This window comes from Nasonia vitripennis, chromosome 4, assembly GCF_009193385.2.
Source record: "Nasonia vitripennis strain AsymCx chromosome 4, Nvit_psr_1.1, whole genome shotgun sequence".
Classification (NCBI taxonomy): domain Eukaryota; kingdom Metazoa; phylum Arthropoda; class Insecta; order Hymenoptera; family Pteromalidae; genus Nasonia; species Nasonia vitripennis.
In genome coordinates, this window is record NC_045760.1 from 29,145,950 (window position 1) to 29,166,339 (window position 20,390).

A 20,390-nucleotide genomic window follows, 5' to 3' on the forward strand; every position below is an offset into this window, starting at 1 on the left:
TAGTTTACGCGCCCACGCGCTACGGAGCCATTATCGGCTGCGATGACGACGACGGCGACGGCGATGACGCTGTGCAGCAAAAAATTCACGCGCGCTCTCGAAAAATGGAAAATTACGCGCCGCGAGACACGTCGATATTTCGAGCCGCTGTGTGTTGTTGCCGTTTTGTTTTTATTTATTATGAGTTCTGTTTTTTTACGAAAGTAATCTAGTGATTTACCGAAAAAAGGAAACAACTTTCCTCCAGCATCTCGCACACAAGTCCGAAAACAAACGTCACGGAAATCCATCCATTTCAAGAAGCGCCTAAACGTCTTTAAACTTTCGGAAAAGCTCACCCGCTTGCCCTCGGACCAGCAGCACTACTCTTCCCTCCAACTCACGGCCACTCGAAATCCGTAAGCCGATTCGATTTCAGTCCCCCCGATTGCGTCTTTCCGAAAATCCCCGTCGCGTTGTACACCAGACACATACCTATATATACATCTATAAACGTGCCATCGGATTCGATCAACTTCGCAAAACTCTCTACCGTCGCACGAAAGCACCTCGTTATTAAACGTATAACGAGAGGCTGGGGGCCCAACGAGGAAAATCAACGGTCAGAGAGTGCACGGCCATATAGCTCTGGAGTATTAGCGCGAAAAAGAAGAGAACGAGAGAGAGAGAGAGAGAGAGAGAGAGGCCATTATCGCGGCGCGCTTTGAATAATTTAACAATTAAGCGCCGGGCTTTCGTACAAGGGCGATCCTTTTTTTAAATAAAAGAGAGGCAGACGGATAGTACAGAGGGTGAGAGATTCTCCTCTCGCAATTTTCGTCGTCACGTACGCAGCAGCAGCAGCCTCCTTTCTGAGGGATCGGATCTTCCTTCTTTCTCTCGCTCTCACAGTGTCTGTATACATGTATACACAGGGCTGTATACAGCGCCGGTTGTTTCCGCGCGAGTATCTCTCTTGATCGGAAGTAACGACGCGACTTCGTTCGACGGCGTATACACCCCTCTGCAGCAGCAGTCGTGAGCCACCGGGGGGAGGAAATCAGGATGCGATAAGAGAGACAGATGCGCGCCGAGATAAGGGAGATAGTCTATTTTGAGACTTTCCAGAGATTATCTTCCGGAATATGAGCTTTTTCCTATAGCGGCCCAATACATACCCTATGTAACTTATATACAAGGAAGAAAGCTCGATCTGCATTCCCGGCAATTACGGATCAAGTCGCCGAGCAAACGGGACGACGAGAAAAAGAACGGCCTCATTCCTCCCACAGGCATTGCAGACTTCGAAACGAGACCATTTACGGGAGAGGGAAAGAGGGGAAGAGAAGAAAAAAGGCAGAGCGAGAGGGCCGGAAAGAGAAAAGGCGATCCTCGACTGACCCGGATAATTTACAAGTCCATTATATTCGGTTTTCCACCGACGAGGCTTTTACGAGCGTTTGCCCGCGCTAAGACTGCGCGCGATCGTAAAACGGCCGTGAGAGAGAGAGAAAGAGAGAGGAAATATCCAAGAGCGTACGGATTTCCACGGCGGAGAAAAAACGCCGCGTCGAGAGAGGCTTACTGCTAACTCCATAACGAAGTCGATAAAGGAAAATTATAGATGTGTGGCGAAAAGCTCCTTTTTTAAAAAAATAAAAAAAAGGAGAGCACAACCATACACTCCACCGCACGAGGAGGGCAGTAGAATCGGAAGCTCGGCGCGAATAGCAAAAAGAAGCCGTCGAGAAAAGCTCGAGCTTTTAACACACGCGACCAGTAGCACAGGCATATACCCCTCCGGAATAAGAAGAAGAAGCAGCCGACAAAAGCTCTCCCAGCGCATTGCGTAACGCCGCACACGTACGTGTATAGGTAAGAGCGAGTACTAAGCGCTCAGCGCATATACACGCGTGTGCGGCTGACCTACATACACGTGCTTTATTTAAACCGGTTTCACGTTCGTCGTCGCGCGCGAGCTTTTAGTTTCGACTTTCGCGAGCTACTACCGCACCGACAAAGTGAGAGAGAAGGACGGAGCGAGAGCGAACGGAAGAACAGCAGCCGCTTCGTCACTGTCCATCACACACACACACCCATACACACGAGCTTTTTTTTCGTGTCTTCGCAAAACAAACGTCGGCCGCGAAACGAAAATACATCGATGATTCATTTCCGCTTGGCGTTCTTTCGCGATACACCCGAGAGCTTTCTTTTACTCCTCGATCGGCGGGGGCCGATAACCTCTATTTTTTTCCCTCTCTGTTCGGCGCTGTTTTTCCGAAGTTAGTCATCGCGCGAAAGAGAGAAAGGGAAAAAATATGCAGTAAAGTTTTCAGCGTACAGTTCCATTCGACTTGGCACATCCATATATCCGAGGGACAGTGCAGCGTATGCGTATCTTTCTCTCTCTTTCTCCTCTTCCGCCGCGTAAAAACTTCGCCGACGCTTTCGCGTAAACACAAACATCGCGCGAGCGGACGATTAATCAACGAGCCCTCCCGTGCGCTTTCTCTCTCTCTCTCTCTCTCTCTCTCTCTTTCAAACATTCATGCCCGCGGGGGTGTATATCTCGCGCTGCTGGCGCGTCAGCAAAAAGCTCTCGTGGAGAGTATGATGAAAAAAAAAATGCGGTTGCTTTTTCATCGATTGCTTTGCTGTATGGTGTATGTGGTGTGTTTTTGTAAATATAAATTCAGAGAATTATTCTCGCGCCATTTGACTGTAATATTCTCGTAAGGGTCAGTAATCAAAAGTGTATAGAGCAGCCGTTGCTTAATTAACTCCGAAGCTGAATGCAGCAGCGACGAAGCTCTACATATCCAGATACGTTGATCAGCTTTGCCAAGCACTTTGGCTTTGACATCTTATTGAATGTGTACTGTGTGTCTCCACACGGTATTCCCATTGATTTCATGAATAGCCAGCCGAGAGGGCTGACTTAATCCCCTGAAAATTCCGCGCTTTAACCTGATTAAAAGTAACGTACTACGATTTCGATGTTTACGCTTATCTCGAAAGTACGGTATCAACGCAAACAAAACTTAAATCTAGCGCGGGCATTTTCCCCCAAGATTCGCCCCCGGATAAGTACACATCTATATACACATGTACGTACGCTTGGAATAGCATTATTTCGATTTTTCGCCCAGCAGCAGCAGCAGCAGCCGTTTGGGAAAAGCGGCTTATCGCGTGTGCCACCTACACACGCACAAAAAGCTTCAAGTTTTCGCTCTCGCGCAGCTCAGCACTGCAGTGGTGTGAAATTGAAAAAGTTACGAGTTTCGCACTCTGCGTTATATCCTTCCCGCGCGAAAGAGGGAAGAAAGGGAAATCGAGGTCTTTTCCGCGCTCGGCGCCTATGCTACATCGGCCGAATAATCCACGGAAAGATAGAAAGCTCGTAATTATCCCCGGCGCATCGTTGATCAATATTTCAATGAGGACTGTATGCTCGCCGCGTCTCTATCTCTCTGCGCTGACCCGAAAGGGTTCTGATTAAAATTTAGCGTTTGCTTTTTCCAAGCTCGAGATTTTCGACAAGGCCGAATTTGAATAATGTTAATGGAGACATCGCGGACTGCAAATCAGGAAGATTTATGGAAAATAGCGATTTAATTACAATAGCGACGACGCTTTAAACTTTCGAAGCGCATGTGTATATACGTATACAGAGAAGGGGGGGTATCGAAGGGGTAAAGTTGACGATAGCAGTGCGTACGTGATCCTTAACTAACGCCCCAATCAGCGAGTTCAAAAGTGTATCCTTCGTCTATACCGTGTGTCCGTCATCTCTCTCCTCACAGCAGACCCTCGTCAAACCACGACAGCGGACGGTCACGTTCCTCATCCCTTTCTCTCTCTTCCTCTCCTTTGTCGTATACACGTGTCGAATGCCTGCAGGTGTCGAGAGGGAGGAGCTTAAAAATTAAGCAGCGTCGCAAGCTCGAATATGAAAAATATATTCACGGTGTGTACATGGTAAAAAAGAAAATGGGAAAAATAAAGCCCCCCCTTGGCTAGCGAAATAACACTAGGTATGCTATAGGGGGCAATAGATCGTAGGGGGGGGAGGTCGAAAGCTGCTTAGAAATTCGCAAGGCGTGTGCGCACGTGTCGAAACTGCCAGACACTACGGGCCGAGAGCTCAAAGCGAGCGACGCGAGAGGGAGAAAGAGTCAATAGGGGGTATAGGGGGTATAGAGGGGTAGGGGGTAGGTATAGGAGCCGATGAAACGAACTACTGCGCGAGAATCATCCGCTGGCAGGACTCGAGGAATAGAGGAAGAGAGAAAGCTGAGCTTGCATATTAGTATATAGATATGACAGGAGCTGAGTGAGAGACTTACCGAATTAATGGCTGTCATGCTGCCAGTTCGACCTGGATCTGGGTCCGCTAGCCCGCTGTCACTCTGCAAAAGTAAAAGGCGTATATTTGGTTATGAGCTTGCAGATTGCGTTTTTATATATAGATAAATTATATTTTATAGTTCTGCTTGCTATATATTTTGAGGTTATGTTGGGCAATAACCAATATGGCAAAACTGGGGCAATAACCAATTCTCATAAAATTTTTTCCGTACACATACATTTCTCGTTCCTTTCAATACGCGCGCATGCGCGTGCCGCCAAGTTTACGGCATTAGCGAAGTATAGCGCGAGCGGGCGAAGATAAAGACGAAGTTGTCCCCGCGGGAACTGCGGCAGGTTAGAGCTGTCTCATTTTCCGCGCTCGAACGGCACACGGGGGAGTAATGTGTGTGCGTGTGCGGCTCTCTCTATACACATACACACACGCTTCTATATCTTTCCCAATTTACCAGAGCCGGGTCCACCTTTTAGCGGGGCGGCTTTCCTATCAAGCGGCAAATCAGGACACACAGACACGATATGATAAATCTGCGCAAAAATAAAGCGAAAAGCGCGAATTTCACGATCGTTAGCCAGAGTCAAAAGCCGCTGATTTACCGGAAGAAAACGTCGGCAGCGCGGAAGAAAAGCTCGGCGAATATGTATATAAGAAAACCGCGAGATAGCTGCTGCCTCGAACCGCCGCGAGTTTTCTTATTCGAGTTAAACGCGCCGAGAAAATCGCGGAATGACTTACGTTCGGCCGTAAAACTCGAGCTCGCACTTGATTATTAATGCGCCGGGAGCAAGAGGAAGGAAAAAAAATCCTTCTCTGCATTTTTCAGAGGCGCTCGGCTGTAATTAAAATTATACGATCTCGAAGGTGGTGGTGGGTCGTCATTTTTTCTTTATCCTTCTTTTTTTGCGCTCAAGTGCTCTATTAAACGAGAGCAGGAGATTCCTTTCGGCGAGGAGCGCGAAAGTGCCCTCTTGAAAGATCAATTAGTTATTTATGCCGGTTCTCCTTGGGCTGCTGCTGTAGGGGTTCTCTGATAGGAATGACTTGTGCGTCCGCTGCAGCGCTGGCAGGATTAAGGCGACGACGGCCGAGTGAATTATGAATTTAATAAGGGCCAATGAAGAGTTCGCTATTAGAGTAATGACGCGCGTTCCTATTGCAATTTTCTGAAATTCTCCATATCAGCGGGATAGCAACAACAAAGCAAGCGAGTATTTTTCATCGCAAAAAAGGAGAAAAAGAACAGAAGGAACAGCGGCACAGCAAAAAAAAAGCAGCAGCGGCAGACGAACGAGAAAAAGAAGAAGCTCGGGGAAAAAAAAATAACGAGAACGAGCTTGCGAGGGAGAGTGGATCCGCAGAAGCAAGAAACTAGCGAGCGAGTTTGCTCCTTCGAATGAGCGCGCGCGAGTGGAAAGCTCTGGCGCAGAGCGCAGAAACAGAGAGAGAGAGAGAGAGAGAGAGAGAGAGAGAGAGAGAGAGAGAGAAGGAAGCCGATGTGCAGCCAGCGCGAACGCGGCCGCACAGAATGAAAATGCTCGTAGGCGGAAAAAGCCGAGCGAGAGAGAGAGAATGTGCGCGCGACACACAAAAGCCATCGCAGCTGGAGCGCAAAAGCGAACGAAGGAGTAGGCGACGTGCAAATGTCGTTCGGAACTTTGATCGTAAAGCTGCTGCTGCTGCGAGAGAGAGAGAGAGAGAGAAAAAAGAAAGTAGTGCTTGCAAGCTCTCTCTGAAACGCCGCCAAATCGGTTATGCGCGAATAAATTTCTCGGGCTGCTTCTGCGATAAACATTGATGAGTTATAATAAATACGCGTCTTGATTGCTCGCGGACTTCGTTACAGAGCAGACGTCGACTGCAGCCGATGAAAGTTTAATAATCTACTCGATTCAAGGAGGGAATCATTTTTATGTTAATTTCTCCTCGATTCGATCGCGGTTTTTCAATCTAACTTTCATCCCGCGTCTCTTTTGTGTTATGGATATCAGAGGAAAGTTTTACGGTGAAATCGATCCTACGCAGCTGCTGTGATTATATAACTGCGTTTATCGAAATTATTAATCGAGAAAAATTTAATGAAACGTTTTGGTGAAGAGCATTTACTGCGCATATACGAATTCGCTGCGATTATGACTTTGTATTACAATCGACGAGCAATATGGGTTTAATAAAATTATACGCGATTATTATACACGGCATTACACGTTAAGCGATTTCGACTCGAGTGTGCGGATGTAAAGTGCTTTGAACGTTCGAGCGCAATCGAGGCGGAAATTGGTTGGTAAAAATAAGCGACGAAATTATTAACAAAATTATATACCGAACGCGTTTGCGTGCAATAACAAAGCTCGCGCGTGTGTACACCCCGAGGAAGAGAGATGATTTACAGGAAAAGTTCCACACGCGTGCAGTAGTGCGTAACAAGTTTTCTAATCCCATTGTCGGCGAGAGTTAACGAAATTAAGCTCTTCCAAGCAGATAGCGTCTTGGCTAACTAGCCCTGATACCGCGGGGTTAAACCAGCCGAGGAGAGACGTCGTCGTCGTCGTGGATGAACCGCTAACCGAACTAATGGCCGGGAAATGTATTTTACTTGTAAGCTTCGGATCGAATTAAGAGAGAGAGAGAGAGAGAGAGAGAGCTTGCAAAAAAGTAACAAATGTGCGATGCAAAAATCGTGACTCTGTCAACGAGCGAATTTGCGGGACGATTATTAGGTAGTAGTGGTGGGCTTCGGCGCATCGTGCAGAAGCTTCTCGCGCCAAACGAGTTAAATCAGCTCGGGCTGCATCGACGACGCGCTCTCGTGCCAAATATACGAGAGAGAGAGAGAGAGAGAGAGAGAGAGAGAGAGAGAGAGCTGACGCTGTGTTACAAACTCGACACAACTTGCTCGTCGCAGCTGTTTGCGCGCGCGCGTGACAGCGTTATTGGAAAAAAAGTGACTTTCATTGCCGCTGACTGTTTATTTCTTTGCTCGAGCCCTCGACACTTCCCGGAGATATGGTTGCCCTGCTGGGGAAATATTATTTTTTTCGACTTTTTGCTCTCGTCGATGGCGAAATGTTTTAATAGAAACGCGTTGAAAATTTATTTTGTATAGCTTCTTTTAGTTCAGAAAAGAATTTTTATTCTGAACTACTGATGCGGTTTTATTCTATGCTGATAACGGCCCATTTGTTTTATGCTGATCTCAAAAACAAAGCAATCATAAGTGGCTTTGCTACTTATCATCCACGCGATCCAAGTTTTAAAAAAATCAATTAAACAAACAAAATGCTCACATCAGGCAACTGTAGCGTAAGTGGCTTAAGAGAGTCGCAAATGGAAGTGATGTTAACCAAAGAGTATCTCTAAAAATGATCATTAGGCAGTTATATAGCAAGAGTAGCCCAAGCTAGAAGTCGAGATGAGACAGCACTTCTCAATTACCCGCTCGCTAAGCTGTGCTCCGCCAAAAAGTAAAAACAGCAAATACCGCAACATTGCGTTATCGAAACTGCTGATATTTCCTAAAGAGCCTTATTAACAGATTGAATTGTTATTTTGCCACTCAGTTATAGCATGAGTGGCTCAAGTAAGCCCAACGAAAAGCTGGTTCCGTGCAGGTGGTACATCTCTATTTATACATACCGCGCATAGATAAGCGATGAGGGAAACCGAACAGTGCCGATGCGCCAATATAGTTTAGGGTAAGGACCAATCCAAAACTACTGTGTATCGAACGAAGCCGAACATGGTCATGCTTAGTTCATCATTGAGCTAGGTAGACTTTGAGTGTTTTCATCACACGGCATGTTTTCATTGTTCAAATATCGCTCCGCTCAAATGTCATCTCCTACACCAAGCTCTACACACACACACGGCTTCTTGGGGTGTAAATGACGCGCGAGAGCGGGTTTGTGTCAGGCTCGCGTCAAGCGCTAAAAATATTGAATGACACATGATGGATGCACTTTGAAAATGTATATCTGCATGCGCATATTTTAAGCTTCGATTCACACACACGCCAACTCTCTTCTCGCGTAACAGCGTGAAAAATTCAGGACACCCACGCGCCCGCGTTACATATACTCCGGCCCAAAGCCCGCGAAGTGAACAAAACGCTCGCAATAAGCTCGAACACGCGCTGCAGCCCTCTCTCTCTCTCTCTCTCTCTCTCTCTCTCTCTCTCTCTCTCTCTCTCTCTCGGTACACAACACAACATAGTGAAAGAGAAGCGAGAAAGAGCGCGCGAACTTGCACGAGCTGTCCGCGAGGATGGCAGAGCTTCAAGAATTTCTACGCGGACAATGTAGCTAGCAACGGTAAAGGGGTGGGAGAGGGGGGGAGATAGCGCGCTTGTATCGCGCCCGGAGAGCCTATGTCAAATTTACATGCGCATTGTTCGCTGACATAAATGTCAGGCGCGGACGGACGACATCGCCGTGCGCCGCCGCCGCCGCCGCTCGCTTGACGGCTCAGCTGAGCCGCGAAAGGGCGACACGTATGTGTGTGTGTGTGTGTGTGTAGCTCGCGCTTGGCTACTGCGTTATATACATATGCGCGAGCATCTGTCTAGGCTCTACTCCTGTACACTCGCGCAGCTTATCGTTCTGCACTGAACGACACTGCGCCGCATATCTCCTGTATTCTGGACCGATCGTCAAGCTGCGCAGCTGCGCGCTAGTTGTGCCGTTGATGTTTTACGCGTTTCTGTATGTTCGCACGAGAAAGTATCGTGACGATAATTGCTCCTGAGAGAAAGAGAGATCTCGGGATAGTCGATTAATGGATGTAGGAGATGTCATCGCGGCTCTTCGTAAAACACACACACGGCGACTCGTCATTTGGAACAGCCGCGAGCGCGGCCGACGTTACTTACAGAAGCGCGTAAAAATAGCCAATCCAATTAAGTAATCACGCTGACAAGCGGCATTCGTAAAGTGTCAGAATAATGATTAAGTCGTGTGTTCCCCCGCAACGAGTGTCCGGCGCCGCCGTCTGTGCTAATACTCGCTTTATACGTCGCGAAAAATCGAGTTCAGTTGTAGCTTTGGAAAAATGCTTTTCAAAGAGACATAGCACGTGTAATATGTGTGTGAAATAGAGGAGTAGCTCCGAGGAGATCATTTTTTAATATTAAAAGGGCTTTGCGCGGGTGATTTAAATAAGACAGCAAAGAAGGGAAAGTCAGCGCCACCGCAGCGGTTGTTCAATTTATGGGAAAACGTGGTCCTCATCTTTGTCTCTCTTATTCCTCGAGAGGACGGCTCGGTACTTCGTTATTCTTATATACATAGTTTTCACAGTGCCGTACATAGAAAATCGTGCAGTTAAACGAAAGGACTCTCGAGGACGTGGAATTTATATATTTTTCCACGGTTATATACGCGTGTATTGTTATCGTTTTTCGGTCGTAATAAAAAATACAGAAATATACACCGAGAGCAAACAACGCGAGACTATATGGGAGGAAAAATGATTTATTTTCGCGCAAAAACTGCACACTCGGTTTTGCATATTATGTTTACAGTGACTCGCTCTGCGGATAAACGCCGTTTCTTTTATGGCGCGCCCGTATCGGAGGCTGATATATACTTTTCGAAAAGGATTTTTCCGTTTTTATCGCGAGCGTTTTTCCAAGAAGTACGACCCGCGTTCGTGAAATATTTCATGCTTGTTGCTTTTTTTTATATTGGATCGCAACGTTCGGAAGAGTCATCGGCTTTATATTTGCCGATACATATAGATACACGGTAGGGTACGGGTGTTTACAAAAAAAAATTACGAATATGTTATTCCCGATAATATTTCGCTTATGGAAAATTTTCAGCGAATACAGGCCGAAAACAACATCAAAGGACTCGCCGGAAGCAATTTCCGTTGCGCTGTGTAATTTAAAGCAAAATCATCGTAACGGTAATTAATCCGCCAGCGCGCGAGTGTAGCCTTTGACGCAGTGTCTCTGCGAGTGAGCCAAAAAACTCTCATCCCTTTCTATCTCTCTCTATAAAAACGTCTCTGGTCAAAGAGAGTCGCGGGGGCGGGTATAATACGCGCTGAGCGCAAGAAGAAGATGCCGAGAACGCGATAGAGCCTCCAGTAAAACTCGGCGTTAACGGGGCCACGACGTCTTCGGATTGGATCCAGGGATATATTTACGTTATCGTCCGGCTATATCGTGTCGCGCTGCACGAGTTCGCCGCCTCTCTCTCTCTCTCTCTCTCTCTCTCCCTCACGAGGAAAGTCCGATCGCTTTGCGCCAACTTTCCGACACTATAAGTCACCTGGTCTCTACTGCAAAGTTTCATTAGACCTCTCTCTCTCTCTCTCTCTCTCGCTTTCTCGTAGTCGAGAAGTTCCAGTTTCCGGCTCTTGAGGTGATACACTCGCGCAGCTTTTTCGGAGCCGCACTTGAACTACTATATAGTCGGAGAATTTTCTCGCCGCAACTAGACCCTCAGGCTGTGCTGTATAGTGGCTATACTCGTGCGGCTAGACGAAAATCGTAATAGTCCGAGCTCAAGTGCGGATGATTGTTGCACGAGATATTCTCCAGTATACGCGTATACACACTCATTTGTTGAATTTCAAGCGATTTCAAGTGCACGAAATTATTGTTAACAAAATTAATATGTAATTAATGTAAATTTTACTGTTATACACCCTCTCACTGTGCAGAGGATCATCAGCTTTATGAGTGTCCCCTGGAACTCGTATAATGTTTAAATCTAAAGGGCCAATCGATCCGCGTGCGTTAGCTCAATTAACGTATCAAGGTCTGATCTTAAACGAATTCCAAGATCGGAAAAGCTGACAAGGTTTTATCCGAGGAGACTCCCTTCTTTTTTTACCCTTAAAGAAGGAAAGAGGGTGAGACGCGATTTTTCTCGACTTCCTGTGTAGAAGAGTGGTGAGATCGATTATCTATGTCGAAAGACGCCCGTGGAAAGAAGCTCTTTGCTATATAAAAATCCTGTAATTCCAAAGAAAGACAACAACGAGAGGTTATGTGAGGTTTGGTTTATTGACTTACTCACAACCGTAGTCATTTACGTTACTTCGGGAATCATAGGCTTAATAGACGTACCTGCAACAGAAAAGAACAATATTCTATTAAGAAAATGAAGTCAACTAAGGTATAGTCGAAAACATATTTATATTATTGTTCATGAAAATAGCGCCATGCTGTGGCTGAGCTAGTTAATTTATTTTTCGCGACGTTTTTCACGTCAACGTTATGAGACAACAATTCTTAATCGATCGCTCGTCTGTAAAAACGTGTTGTAAAAAAACTTCTTCATCGGTCCACTTTACATATCGCGTACTCTACACCACAAGGTAAGGCAAAGGACTGGTGACGCTCTTGTTCGACAAAATGGCGGTAACCGACGCGTCGATGACGCTTTGCTTCAAACATGGCCGCCGTGCATTCGAGGGAACATCTCATGGTGATCAGAGGGCGCTACTAGTCGCGAGGTCGAGAGAGGGAGGAGTGGGCCAAAACACCATATGCGGCCATATGCTCTATTTTCTTTCTATAAATAGAATTCAAGTCTCATTCACTCACGATACTTTAACCATAATATTAGCATTTATTTCAAATCAACCAATAATTCTGAACGTATCTTCACGAGTAATAAGGATTTTTTTTTTTTTTTGAAAAAAGGCTTCTTCGTGAGTCAACATTACATACCGCATACACTGCACCGCGCAAGGTAAGGCTTTTTCGAAACCAAACCCACCGCTGCGAAGCGACGAAAGCGGGCCAGATAAAGCAGGTGCGCGAGTCTCGCCGCACAGTAGCGACGTACGTGATCGATGAGCCGATTGTTGTCGGCTCTGCCGCAGAACACGCGGTCGGGAATATAATTCCCGCTCTCTCTCTCTCTCTCTCTCTCTCTCTCTCTCTCTCTCTCTCTCTCTCTCTCTCTCTCTCTCTCTCTATCTCTCTCTCCCTTTAAAAATAACCCCGCGCTATTAATACACATACGTACGCGCTTACACTCGAACAGTAGGAGAGCATACAGCAGATAGACCGAGAGAGAGAGAGGAGGTCTCGTGTCTTCTCGAAATCGAGCAAGAGATAATTAAATAAAAAAGAGAGATAGAAGAGTATCAGTAATTGACGAAGCGGTGGCGGCTTCATTCGTCACGGGATTTTAATAAAAGTTTAGCGCACGCGAGAGAATTTATTGTTGTATGAACTTATTAATTACTGTCAGGCTGCGAGAGCGACGGATTCTGAAAATAGGAGATACAATAAAGGAAAGCATTCAGGGCGCGGAGTTTAATATTGTTTTATTAGCGCGCGGAAGATCCATTGTCTGGCGCAGCTTCTTCATTATGTACGAGCGGTGGCTCAACGTCGGAACGTTCGAAAATCCTTCGGCGCACGTGTGTCAACTGTCTTCCGGTTATCGAACCTTGCATAACGGCTCCCCCTGCCCCGGAACGAAAAAAGAAAATCAGCCTCTTCCTCACTCGGCGAGTCAACAGCAGCATCAGCGAGGTTCGGTCAACACGCCGGGAGTATAGAGGCCCCCACGTGCGCGCAATTATGCCTCATCCCAAGAATTTCCATTTACCTATTTGTTTGTTTAATCTCCGTCTGGCTCTTCCTCTCTCTCTCTCTCTCTCTCTCTCTCTCTCTCTCTCTCTCTCTCTCGTAGAAAAGCAGACTCTCTATAGCACTACACACACACAGACACACACCATCAGCGTGTCGGACACGACCTTGAGTATTTCGCGGAGCGTCGAGTTCAATATTTGTTTTCGGCGCTGAGTCAGCCTGTAAGCATGTCAGCGGCGCATACACACACATATGCACGAATAACGTGGGCGCGTCGGGAAGACGAAGAGAGAGCAGCGTCGCTAACCGCAGATTAACATGTTATCGGAAAGCCGATATTGCGATTTTTCTTATACACGCACGCCTTCACCGTCTTACACACGTATATATGTATAGTGCACGTGCTCGCGCGGTTATGAGCCGGCGAGGCATGTTATTGGATTTATTCGCGGGGAAAATTTTTACGATCGCGCGGCCGAGTGTATTAGCCCGAGGAATTAGCCCCCTTCCCCCTCTCGAGCTTTATTGAACGCGCGCTGCGTGTATCTATACGTGTATTATAAGACGGAACGCGTTGGCCGGTTTACGAGCGCGCGCGACGCGGATATTTGTTTGTAATAAGCAAATCCGCTGACAGCCGGCGCGCTGTTAGCCCCGCCGTTATTTGGATTCGAGCTCTCTCTCTCTCTCTCTCTCTCTCTCTCTCTCTCTCTCTAACGAGTTTCGCGTAGTCTCTCGAGAATAGACGCTGTGTGAAATTTCGACACGTATTTTTTCAAACCGAATCATATACGCGAGAACGCGATTCATTAGCGCGTAAAGCCATTGGTGCGCGCATTCGAATGGAAATCTCTCCGCATCGCTTAATTCTTGAACTTTAACAAGCGCCTCCTCCTAAATCTCTCTCTTATACGTGCGGCACACAATACACACCTGCGCTCACCGCAATTACACGATTTAACGGTATAATAGCCCCGACAATGAAACCGCCTCGATAAAGCATGTACGCGGTTCTCCTTACCAGCGAAGCGATTTAATTATTAGGGAGAGTGGAAGCGTGGGTGGGAGAAATATGTACAATGGAAAAAGTCCCGGCCCCGAGTGTGTACGCTCTAATAACGCCACCCAAGAGGACACCACGGCACCGGTGTGATTTACACAGAATCTCGTCGCGTGTGATGTAGTTTTAACTCGGAACTAAGCTCGCCGGTGGACACCTGCCTGATTAGCTCTACAGAGATACGCTCGAAGTATTATTAGCCCCTTGCGCTTCTCTGTGCTCGTAAAACGCAGCCGGAAAAAGGAGGTAAAAATTTAACGCCCGTCGCGCGCGCAAAAATAAATCGTGTATAAATCAAAGCGACGGATATGTCGCGGCGAGAGTAGAGGTAAAAAAGAAAAGAATCCGCTCGGCCGTAATACTTTCGCTAGAAATAGACGTTAAGTGGCTTCTAAATCTTTCCGCGATAACGCGCGCGAGCGCGCACTATTCTCGCTCTTTTGTCATTGAGATTATATTCGCGCTCGATATTCCGCGGGGATCTGAAATATATAACATAATAAAGACAGCGGATTTATTTTCTTTTTTCATTCATTCATATCCGGTTTTTACGAGAGCAGTTATAAGCGCGAGGGGGAGAAAAAATATCATCGGGGCGTATATTAAAAAATGTTTCCTCTCCCTGGAAAATCGAATCGATGCGCGCGCGCGCGCGAACTTTTTCCATAAACAAGCCGCGCGCTCGATGAGATTTCCTCCGAGCGCCGGGGCCAGAAATCCCGATTAGGGCTAAATTAGGACTGTTAACACGTCGGCGAGCTCGTGCCGGGGGAGCGGATTACGGCCGCCTGAGGCGAGGAAGGAAAAAAAAGTAGGTAACGGCTGACCATAGGACGACTAATGAAGTGAAGCAAGCGTCAGGGGGGGGAGAATCGACGTGGAAAAAAAGAAGGTGAAAGCATAATATAAAGGGGGAGAGAGAGAGAGAGAGAGAGAGAGAGAGAGAGAGAGAGAGAGAGAGAGAGAGAGAGAGAGTGAAAACCAGGGGTTGTTCTCTCCGGTATTTATGTGGAGGCTCTGGAGTGCCGCCAAAAAGCCAGAGGCGACCCTATCCATCGCCGCGAGACGACTGGGCTTTCTTCGAGAGAGAGAGAGAGAGAGAGAGGCGCTTGACACTACGGAGTGATAGTTCAAGCAGGGCTTCGAGTGTATACGCCTCTACTGTCTCTCTCTCTCTCTCTTGCGCTTGATCTTTCGAGAGGGTAAATTGTGGTCGTTTCTCCGATGCTGCCTCGACTTATTCCCTCCCCTTTCGCATTGGCTCCTCCTGAGGGACTTGGAAAATTCTATGACGGCTGTGCTGCCGTTCGGGAGGGGGTGTAAACAGCTTTTGTTCCTTTTTTCACCTTCGATTTTTCAAACTTGCCTCTATTTGTGAGCTACTCGAGTGTATCCCGAGAGGTATAGGTATATAGCCTCTCGGAGCAAAGTGGCAGCGGCAGCCAAGGGGTGGAAATTAAAGAACCTGCGGATAATGGCCACTTATCACCTCTCTGCCAGGCTCACACGTTTCTCCTCTGCAGACAAAACACACGCGATCGAACGCACTATACGTATATACACTTCGAATTTCGAATTCACGGTGTATACTAGTTTGTTATAACGGCTCGTTTCGTTAATGGCCTCGTCGTCTCATTTCCGAGTTTTAAGCGCACAAGCGAGTGCATAATTTCATGCAAGGAGTGACTTTATACGCGGACGGGCCGTAAAGAAACTTTGTGCTTATGTGGGCCGTTAGGAATTTTATAGCGATATTCGAGAGAGGCCACTTGCAGACTCTTTCATCTAGCCACATGAGGCTTAAAGAATTCACTCGGCAAGCAAAGCCGCGCGCGACGCGCATAGTGCCAAAAAGCGCGCGACAATGAGTTACGAGCTTGCAAAGCGCCGAGAGCTTTTTTGGATGTACAACACATAGGCATATATAGGCTCGGAGAGATGTAGAGCGAATTGTCTCAGCGGAATAAAGCCGCCGAAGCCAAGATGAATCGGGACGTTCCGGCCGTGCAGCATGTGCGCGCAGCTGTTGTTGGCTCGCGGCCCCGCGATGAACTTGCCTCCATTTTTGCCATCGACTATACTACTGGCTCCGATTCGTCTTGTTCCGGACGACGAGCTTTCCGGGCGAACGTCGGATTTTTATCGACTCCCGGTTTATGAGCTGCTGCCGCTGCGCTTCTTTCCCTCGCCTACTGTGCAAGTGTGTATATATATATATAGACAGAGAGATCGCGCTGAAGTTTTTCTATTTCAGGATCTTCTCTCTTTTTCCACAGCCGCTTCTATTCCCGTCGCGCCGCTCACTCGGCGCCTCGTAACATTTAAAATACCCGCGTAATGTGTGTCTTTAACGAAAAAGCTCTAGGCACACGACACGTAAGCAAAAACGTCCGAATCAATCCAGGCGAATACATAGAGCTGCGCGCAATCAATGAACCATTTCCCGGAGAATATCTGCCTTCAAAGCAGATCCCTCAGCCGCGATGCGAATAAAATTTCCCGCCAGATCGATCGAAGGAGCTAAACTCGCACGATAAAGATCCTCTATAAATCCAATAGTCCCTCCACACAGCGTAAAAGCTCGCTGTACACTTATAATTTACTTCGGCGTAGTCGGCAGAAAACTCCTACACCGCGAGAAGAAATATGCGAGTGTGTGTGAAGGGGAAAAAAGAAGGAGGGAGATCGAGAAAATTCAAGAGAGAGAGAGAGAGCTGGCCAACTCTTGCTCGAAACCGGCTTTGCCAAAGTCGAATGAAATCCGGAACTGCAAGGGGAGAGAGAAATGGAGAAAGTGAGCCGAGAGGGAAGGAAGTAGACGGTGCTTCGGGCGGCGACTGCACCGGAGAGCAAAGGAGCCGAAGAAAGAAAACGAGTTAAACTTACTTTGTAAGTCATACACGTAAGAAAGTAGCGCCGCTGAATGTGTCTGTATATAGCTGTGTACGTGGAGATGCTATAGAGCTTGAGATGTAACTAAGCAACTTGATGCGCAAGGCTTGTAACTAAATTCAGCCCCGAGGGCCTGTATGTACGGTTAATCATCAACTTTTCGCTCTGAATTGTGCATTCGATATTTTTTCACGAGGACGAAGCTGTACACTGCGCACACAGCGAAATGGAAAGATAAAGAATGACGTCCCTCGCGTCGCGCTCTGTCACCTTGGCAACCGGCGGCGGCGCGTAAGACGCTTTTGATAAGTCGCTCTCTCTCTCTCTCTGTACTGGGAATTTCGCCGAGTCAAAGCTCCGTGCTGCTCGACTGATTTATTCCTTTCTAATTTCGGTGGACGGCTGCGTTTTCGCTGACAATCGAAAAATTTGGAGTTTGATGATTTCCCAGTAGATTTTACACCTCCCGATAATTCAAATTTCGCGCCATTCGCAAGCTCAAGACCCCGCTTACCCCCACCATCCAAAACAATACCCCACATGCACACAGCAGAGCCATCAAACTCATCAAGCGCACAATCGCATCTCCGCATTCCACGCAGCAACAGAGCGGCGCAGACACATCACGTCGCTCGCATTATCCTCGGGCCGCGTGCAGCGCGGCGTTCACGGTCGTCCGGCCGTAAATCTCTCGCGAATTATAACGCGAGCGCTGCACGTTCGCACCGACGCACACAGCTCTCATATAGAATCGATAAAACGCCATCGCCGTGGTTCTCTTTGGCGAAATCATCGCTCGAGTATAATATATAACGAAAGTCCGTACACGCGCGCGCGATATCCCTCGTTACAGCCGCGCAGATTGACCCGATTGCGAAAGGAAGCGTCCGTACGGCGTCGTTATCAAAAGCGCGTAGACGTGCGGCCGGTTAACCGCGAAATGTGCGCGTATATAACGATGTGCAGAGCATTTTTACCTGATGCAGCAGTCGTTGCGGGTACGCTACGTCCCATTTTTTCAGCTCGCTCGATCAGCGGCTTGCAGCTTCCATCGGTGATATAGCGCACTTGATCAACGATAACACGATTTCATCGCACTATTAGTATGATGATTTAGCCCCCCACCAGCGGTACTGCGGCACTAGTGCGGCTCGTCGGCGAGAGCTGCATCACGAGAGAGAGAGAGAAGCGAGTGTTACGAGATAGCGCGCGGGAGAAAAGAGAGAAGAAGGAGGTGGAGAAGAAGAAGAAGAAAGAGAACACACCAGCACTCGCGGCCGCGCCGGTTTAAAGAAGAAGCCGGACTGACTAGCTACTCTCGCGTGCTGCGAGCCGACAGCGAGAATAGAGAGAGAGAGAGAGAGAGAGAGAGAGAGAGAGAGAGAGAGAGAGAGAGAGAGAGAGAGAGAGAGAGAGAGAGAGAGACGGAGAGATGACCGCCGAGACGCCCACCACCTGTGGGCTATACCTCCTCGCGCGCGCTTGTGTGTATTATCGTCGAGTAGGGACTTTCTCTTCTTTTTCTCGCACCTCGTTCTTATCATCCCTTTTTTTCCTTAAGAAATCAAAGCCGCAACGACGATCAGCATCGCGTATAGACACCTCATTTATTCACGCGTGCTGCAACGCGCACACGAGGCGGTATCAAAATAGCCAAATAAATAAATAAATCCATCAACTTCTGTCCACCATCCCCCCACTCCTTTACGCGCGCATAGTTCAGCTCCTCCCGCCGTAGTTCGAATCGACGAATGCTGCGCGCCAGTCTCGCTCGATTATACACTCGCGTTTGTGCTCTCTATGCTCTCGCGTAGTGGGGACAGAGAGAGAGAGAGCCGAAATCTATTCCTGGCGGTGGGGACCCCCCGACAATGGCGCCTCGCGACGACAAAACAAGCCGATATAGCGTTTGTTCGAATATTAAGCGCGACGTGTGTTGTATTTTTGAGTCGCGGGATATTACGTACGTATGGGAATCTCCCGTGTAGCTTTTGTAAATGGCTCGTCGATGTGAGATTTGCGTCATTGGGGGGAAGACTGTGAAAGCTAAAGTTAGAGAACAATGCGGTGTAATGCATTTTCTAACGACAATACGAGGGCCGATAAATCATACTTTCGGCGAATTTGGAGCGGCGATAATTCACGCGGTTTTTCACTCTTCCTTAATTGACGAATCGTCGCAGGCTATATGAGTAGCCGTTAATAAAAAATTCTTCCCACGACCAAGATCTCACGAGGCTCTTCTAGAGAACGATTGATTCAAAACGACCTCGTCTCGCGCATTCCCACCTGTGCCGAGAGACAAAACATGACAATAGCATTGTCCCGAATCGCATTTATTATCGTCGAGATATATCCCCTATTTTCGTCGGTCCTAATAAAAAAACACATATGCACATGCACATCCCTCTCTCTACATACCCGCCACTTGGCATCGCGACTAATCTCGATGAAGCTCCGCGAGATTACGCGTTATTTCGAGAAAACGTCAGGCCAGGTATTGTCTCCGCACGCGCCGCCGTGAAAACCTTTGGCAGCCAACCAGACCCGAGTCGCTATGCAGTCGTCGTCGTCACGAGCGAATACCTAGAACAAAGGAGTAGGTATAGCTCTTTGGCTATCTCTCGCGATTCTCTCTCGCCTACGCATCGCGGCTCACATGCCGTAAAAGCGACGACCGTAAGCTCGCGAGACAAGGCTTGGGATTTATAGCGCAGAGGGAGATTGATTCGCATACCGGATATCCGTATGATTGTTAATTTTTTTCCTGTAATTAATAAGAGATTTATGGCGGTTATTGCGTATATCCACAGGGATAATTAGGGCAAACGCGGCTATCGAGCGATTCTTTGGCGTGACTTACCTGAGAGAAACGAAAATAAAGCATTGGTACACGATAACACTACCTTCTTCTTATTCTAACCTTCGCACGATGTAGCTTAACGATCTCGCGCAACGAGAAAAATCTCAGGGACAGGCTTATACGCCGCGTGTATTGTTTACATGGAATGTAATTAAAAGTTGGACGCAAGTTTGTAATGTTCCCCCGCGGGGATCGCGCTGTGTCTACACCCCCCGCGGCGCCTTTTTATTTACAGTTCGTAAACAGTGCGATTAAAGGCCCCGCGACGAAGTTTTTCCTTTGAGAGAGAAACTTTTAACAACAAACGAGTCGTTTATTTATCCGGCTTTTCGACGTTTTCTTTTAGCACCGAGTAATGACTCATCATCAGTGTGTCGTCCGCAATTTTTCTCCGACCTTGGTTTATTTTAACGATAATTACACACAAACACGCGTGACACGTTACGTAATTTTTTCCAAACGCAAGCGCGCCTAAAATAACAAATCTCCATTTTTTCGGGCCGTAGAACCCTGTATCAAGCGGCTGCGAAGTGTAGTTTCAATTATAGCGGCGACGCATAAAAAAAAGGAGCGACGGCCATCCTTTCAGCGCCGCGAGACGATTATGGAAGCGGATATCACACACAGGGAGTGAGAGCGAAGGCAAAAATAACTGACAGATCGTTGGCAG

General features: G+C 47.5%; 1 protein-coding gene across 11 annotated transcripts in view; it reads right to left on the reverse strand.

Annotated features, from left to right (window-relative positions):
* The window catches only part of LOC100123674, a 248,220-nt gene that overhangs the window by 145,423 nt on the left and 82,407 nt on the right, over positions 1-20,390 (reverse strand). For 4 of the 11 annotated variants that reach the window (XM_031930810.2, XM_031930812.2, XM_031930813.2 and 1 more), the window contains exons 1-2: positions 17,835-18,166; positions 4,329-4,391 (exon numbers count right to left, since the gene is read on the reverse strand). In XM_031930810.2, the coding sequence (XP_031786670.1) occupies positions 4,329-4,346 (18 nt within the window). In that variant the 5' untranslated portion in view covers positions 4,347-4,391; positions 17,835-18,166. Of the gene's footprint in view, positions 1-4,328; positions 4,392-11,369; positions 11,424-17,834; positions 18,168-20,390 lie in introns of those variants that run through there. The other 7 variants (XM_031930805.2, XM_031930807.2, XM_031930804.2 and 4 more) reach the window with 3 other exon arrangements.